At 40.1% G+C, this 6,144-nt stretch overlaps 1 protein-coding gene across 3 annotated transcripts in view; it reads left to right on the forward strand.

Annotated features, from left to right (window-relative positions):
* The window catches only part of CAPN10 (calpain 10), a 28,843-nt gene that overhangs the window by 15,109 nt on the left and 7,590 nt on the right, over positions 1 to 6,144 (forward strand). The window contains exons 9-13 of one of the 3 annotated variants that reach the window (XM_019503410.1): positions 984 to 1,186; positions 2,235 to 2,287; positions 2,405 to 2,490; positions 3,114 to 3,313; positions 3,927 to 3,972. In XM_019503410.1, coding sequence (XP_019358955.1) covers positions 984 to 1,186; positions 2,235 to 2,287; positions 2,405 to 2,490; positions 3,114 to 3,313; positions 3,927 to 3,972 — 588 coding nt within the window. Of the gene's footprint in view, positions 1 to 983; positions 1,187 to 2,234; positions 2,491 to 3,113; positions 3,314 to 3,926; positions 3,973 to 6,144 lie in introns of those variants that run through there. The other 2 variants (XM_019503409.1, XM_019503411.1) reach the window with 2 other exon arrangements.

The following is a 6,144-nucleotide window of genomic DNA, read 5'->3' on the forward strand; positions in this document are numbered from 1 at the left end:
AGAGCCCTTTTCTCCCCAGCACCACCTGGGGTGACGAGGAACAATGGTAATAAGCTGATGGAGAATAAGTTTAGGTTAGAGATCAGAAGGCAATATTTTACAGTTAGGGTGGCCAAAATCTGGAACCAATTTCCCAGGGAAGTGGTCCTCGCCCCTACCTTGGGCAAGTTCAGCAGGGGGTTGCGTGATCACCTGTCTGGGGTCTTGTGAACCCAGCATTCATTCTTGCCTGTGGCAGGGGGTCAGGCTAGGTGATCTATTCAGGTCCCTCCTGACCCTAGCTACTATGAAACTATGAAACTTCAGGCTACCAGAGATCTGATGAGATTTTCAAAAGTAGCTACAGTATACAATATATAAGTAGTTTCAGTTCCAACCAGTTTTGTCAGTAGTCCCTTCAAAATGAGGTATTTAGACTTCATGTCCTGGTTATGTTGGCTTCTGGGTGGATCTAATCGGAATGAAAACAATAGTATATTATTTTTGTGTTTCCTTCACATCTTGTGATTCTGCCGCAGGTGCCTTCAGGCAGGCTGGGCAGGGGGGAGGAAGGGGTGGTCTGCATAAATCTGGTTTCAGGTGAACTGTTGCTTTTTGAAATGGCCTAATAGGCTCTATAGCTGGCCTGTTTCATTGGTTGGTGCAATGACAAAGCGATGGAGCATTTTGTTTATCTGTTCTTGCTCTCTGTCTGGCATTAATATCTACAGAGAACAGCAGAAAAGATTGTAGCTCCCAATTAAATTCTGTATAGCATCTGTTGAGGAGCACAGAAACAGGGAAACTCATTGTATTGTCCTACCACCAACATACTCATCTTCACAAGAGCTATCTAGAAGCTGACTGTCAGAGATGAGTTCACAAATAACCATTATGTTCTAGATAGTAATGCACAAGCTTGTGTTGCAGTGGATTTGGGATTTGACAGAATATTAGACCATTTTTGAACTTTTCATTAATTTTCCTACAATGTTCTTTTCTAGGTGGAGAAGAGGCGGTTTAATCTGCCAAAGACTCTCTCTGCTCCTCCTGTTGTAGGCAGTGTGTGCCATTCCTATGACAGAGAAGTCCATGTGTGCTGTGATCTTTCTCCTGGTTATTACCTTGTTGTCCCCAGCACCTTTCTGAAGAATGCAGAGGGGCACTTTCTGCTTCGTGTGTTCTCAACAGGGAGAATCTCTCTCAGGTATGTTAAAAAAAGAAGTGAAAAACCCATAAATTCTTTGCCAATGCCAGTGCAATTTCTACAGAGCTTTATAGTATTGCAAGAAGCTTTCAGTGACCAGAGTGGGGAGTGAGATGAAATACATAAAATGGAGTTGTTAAGTCTTTTTGTTGTTCAGGTGAATAGTGTATCTATTCACCTGAATGAGGTAGTAGTCTGCTAAAGTCCTCCTTAAAGTATCTCGTTGAGTTTGCATGGTTTTCTGAGTTTCTTCTTGACCCAAGAGAAGAACTTAGTATCTGGAGAAAGTGTGCATTTCTCAGATGAACTACATAGTTCTCTGCAGCACATAGATCATAGGGAATGTGCTTTATCGCATGCTTTGGTATGATTAATATGACAACTTTACTGCTACACAATAAGTCCCGGCATCTTTGAGTTTTAGATTTTGCTCAGTTCTACAATGTATGTGCCTTAACCAGGGTAGATGTCTTCTGAAACTTTATTGGCTACGGAGAAGGACTCTGCATGGTTTTTGTTTTCCCTTTTTTGACTTTTCCTCCTTACCCCAATTATGGGGAATAAATTTGAAAATTGAACGCGAAATCTTAAGTTTACTGGATGTTAAGGTTAAGAAATTAAATACACTGAAGTTATGAAAGTTATAAGTTAAGTTTCCTGACAAAACTCAGCATGTTGTATTTTTATTGGTGTTTTCTTATATATATATATTCAATATACTGTGCTCATGCTTTTTACATTTATATCATGCAGTGTAACTAAATCAGTAGTGCTGTAGGAACCGTCATTTTTTACTTTTGCCTGTTTGTTTTCTTACCTGTAACATTCCAAAAATGTGTAGATTTTGCGTTTTAATTTTATGTATATTTGGCAATAATTGCCTGTTAATGGACTTTCTTTCCCAACTGGCAACAGTTGACCTTTTTTGACATTTTGTTATGAATAGTAGCTTATTTTTGACAGCTGGGCACTGGGGATAGTGAACTACAGTCATGGAAACCTTTCATCATTTCTACATCAGTTTCCCTTTCTGTCTTACATTTGATAGTGAGATAAAACCACCACCCATTGATGCTGCCCTCTGTGAAGAGCTCCCACCAGGTGAATGGGAGACAGTGCAGCTGCAGGGATGCTGGAAAAACGGTCACAGTGCTGGAGGTAGCAGGAACTTCCCCTCCTTCCATACCAATCCCTGCTTTCCCCTCTCCGTCTCTGCAGGAATAGGAGAGAGTTGCGTGAAAGTCACCCTTCGCCAGCACTGTCAAGATAGCAAGTGTCATCCAATAGGGTTTCATATTTTTCAGGTATGATTTGTCTGTGTTGAGCTGACTGCTTCAGTTACCAAAGTAGATTAAATCCATCACTTAATCTGAGTGCCTAATGCCTCAGGAATGGAAGTACATCTTAGAAATCAAAATTGAGCCAAATCATAATATATATCTAAATTATATTAATACATAGTTTAATCAAGTGTTATGACATAATGGTACATGACCGGATGCAGCAGTGATCAGATCTTTGGTTCCATGTCCTAATTTTAGAAATCCACAGTAGCTGTTGGAATGAAAACATTTGAGGGTTTTGTTTAACACAAGCACAATGGCTACTTACCACTGACTTACATTATTAAAGGGAGACTTTCTAAATTTGTGGAGTTCACTGTTTTTATAAAAATGCAAACGTTTCATAATGTTATGGTGACTCAGTGCCCGTCGTACTTTACCTGGATACAGGCTCTTTCCCTGATTCCAAATAATGTAGTATTTTACCTCTCAGTTGACAAGTAACCTTGAGACAACGGTAGTCCTACATGGGAAAAGGTGTGTGTTAGGCTGGGTAAAGTATACGTGGAAAATAACTTTTCTTAAAGCTGTTATCTGAAACTTTTAAAATGATATACAGGTTTTTATTTTTCTCATTTTTGTAGATACCTAACAGCAACTGGAAACCACATGCTGCTTTTTTTCTGCAGTTGGAGCCACTGGTTAGCTGTGTACCTCATTGCTATTCACAAGAAGTGAGCCAACTGTGCAGACTTTCTGCAGGGAATTATGTAATTGTACCCTCTACATACTTGCCTAATACAGAGGGGAATTTCACAGTTATCATAGCAACCAAAATAGACAGGTAAAAAAGTGGGCTTGTGTTTGGACCTAAAATACTGTTAAATACACTTATTATATAGCATAGACTGCAGTACGCAATCACTGTTATCATACTATGCTTTTTTGTGTTAGAACATCCTTATTTTCCTAAGTCATTTCCACTGATTTATGAAGGAGTGCATGCCTGTACTTTGACTCTGGAAAAGTCATTGTCTAAGGCTGAAGGATTTGCATATCTTCCTCTTACCCACTGCTGAAGAACAGATTCCTACGGCTTGGGAGGCTGGAATTGGAATAGCAGGGAGTGTCACCCATACTCCTATATTAAGGCCTAAACTGAGATTTTATTGCTTAAATCACTAAACAGATTACTGTTCAGAAAAGGAAGCAGGCGGTGAGTCTTAGTCAGGAAAACCTTATATTAGTAGCCCTTAATGCTTGGTTAAGTATTCCTTAAAGAATTTGACCCAAGGATTCCCCTGATGGGTAGCAATCTCTAGCAGAGCATTGTCCAGGACTCCCCTGTTTTCTGGAAATATGACAAAAATTAGATTGATTTTTTTTTTTTTTTTTTTTTTTTGCAAGTACTACTAGTGCTCTGCACTGAAACAGTTATTTCGCTTCTTTTTAAACAGAAAACGCATTCAGAGCCAAGAGACACTTGGACATGTTTTGCAAGAAGTAAGTGGCATTTTAAATTATTCAGTAGCAGTAAAGAAGAGCAAGACAGATGGAGATACATCAGTGATTGAAACATATACACAGTTGCTAATTTGCTGAGTCAGGGAATGAGAGATAGGAATTGAAGAGTTCTGGTGCTGTTTTGAGGCTAGTGGTATGATCTTCAGCAACTGTCTTTTTTCAACCTGCAAACTAGCAGTTACGGCATAACTGTCCGCTCTCGTACTGCCCTGTGAACAAAGAATTATCTCCTTACTGATCTGTGAAGTTACTATTTAAGAAGGGTCTTTAAGAAGGGTCTTTAAGAAGAGGTTGGGTCTTTAAGAAGAGGCTGGATGCCTACCTGGCTGGACTCGTTTGAGTCCCATTTCTCTTTTTGGGGTTTTTTGTTGTTCTCCCACCCTGGCGGGGGGTTGGGCTAGAAGATCTACTAGGTCCCTTCCGACCCTTAATCTATGAATCTATGAATCTATTCCCTCCTTTAAATCCTTCCTTACTACTCACCTCTGCTATAATGCTTATAAGAAATTAACCAAGTATATGTGTGTACAACATAAGAAGTGCCATATTGGGTCAGACCAGTGGTCCATTTAGCTCGCTGTCCTGTTTCCAACATTGGCAGGAAGGTATGCTTTAGAGCAGAGGTGGCCAGCCTGCCCACAGGTGGCATAGGCAGTCTCTGTGTAGCATGTGGCAGATCAGGGAGGGGGCAGTCAGCACAGTGGTAGATGGGGTAGGAAGCAGAAAACAGAGCAGTTTATAAGATAGGATGCACAGGGCAGGGAGCAGAAAGCAAAATAGCAGATTGGGCAAGGAACAGAAAGTAGAGCAACAGAGGAAAGGAATTGGGTGACCCTCAGGAGGACACGGGGCTTAATTTGTGGCATGTGTGCCAAAAAAGTTGATTTAGAGAGAAAGCAGTGAACTAGGTATATTTAGAGTAATCTATCCCCTATTTATTAGCCTCCTGGCATCCACCATCATTGGTTTCAAGATGCTAATACCTGCTTTTAATACCTATTAATAGATCTCTCATCCATGAATTTATCTAGTCCCTTTCTGAACCTGGCTATGCTACCTGTTCTTACCACCTCCTGTGGTAATGAGCTCCACAAGTTAACAACACGCTTAAGTAAAAAGTACTTTCTCCTGTTAGTTTTAAACCAGTCTCCTGCTGATGACAGTGGGTACCCTTTATTCCTAGTATTTTGGGACTTGGTAAATAACAGTTCCCTGTTCACTTTGTTTTCATCTTTCATGATTTTATAGACCTATATTATATCCCTCCCTGAGCCTTCTCCTTTCCAAACTGAAGAGCCCTCGCCTTTTAGTGGCAACTGCTCCATGCCCCTGATCATTTTGTTCGTCCTTCCAAGTACCTTTTGGAATTCTGCTACATCCTGTTTAAGATGCAGAGACCAGAACTGCATGCAGTATTAAAGATGTGGGTGCGCCATAGATTTGTATAGTGACATGATAATATTTTGTGTTTTGTTTTTAATTCTGTTCCTAGTGATGCCCAACATTTTTTTTTGGTGGGGGGGGGGAGGATCACCACAGTACACACAGCTGCCATTTTTAGAGAACTGTCTACAGTTACTCCAGGCTCTGTTTTCCAAGTCATATATGACAGCTAGTTCAGAACCTAGCATTGTGTATGTAGCTGAGATTTTTTTTCCCCGTGTTCATTACCTTGCACTTGGCAGATGACCTTCAAATTGTTGACATTTTTTTGCGCACTCACTTAGCTTGGTTTGATCTTTCTGCGCTCCTCTCTGTCCTCTTGGGATTTGACTCCTGGAATAATTTAGTATTATCTGCAAACTTGGAGATTTCAGTGTTCCAGGTCATTGAAGAAAATGTTGAACAAAATATTTGAATATGTTGAACAAAACAAAAGTTTAAGCATACATACATCTCATTGTAATTCTCCTCTTTCTCTGTGTTATAGCCTCTACCCACCCAAATGGGCTGTGTTATAGATTGGACTCCTGGTGCTTCTGTAAAATTTAGAAATTTTGGTCTGCCTAATGTCAATTTACTAGTGTTAAAAATAAACATGCAGGAATAGAGGGGGGAAAGGAATGAGGAAAATATGGAGATGACTGGGATGTACAGTTCAGAAGCTCTGTGTTTTTATTTATAGAACATATATGACATTTCCTGATTTTT

Source organism: Gavialis gangeticus, unplaced genomic scaffold (genome assembly GCF_001723915.1).
Source record: "Gavialis gangeticus isolate Ggan-Ray unplaced genomic scaffold, GavGan_comp1, whole genome shotgun sequence".
Taxonomy (NCBI): domain Eukaryota; kingdom Metazoa; phylum Chordata; order Crocodylia; family Gavialidae; genus Gavialis; species Gavialis gangeticus.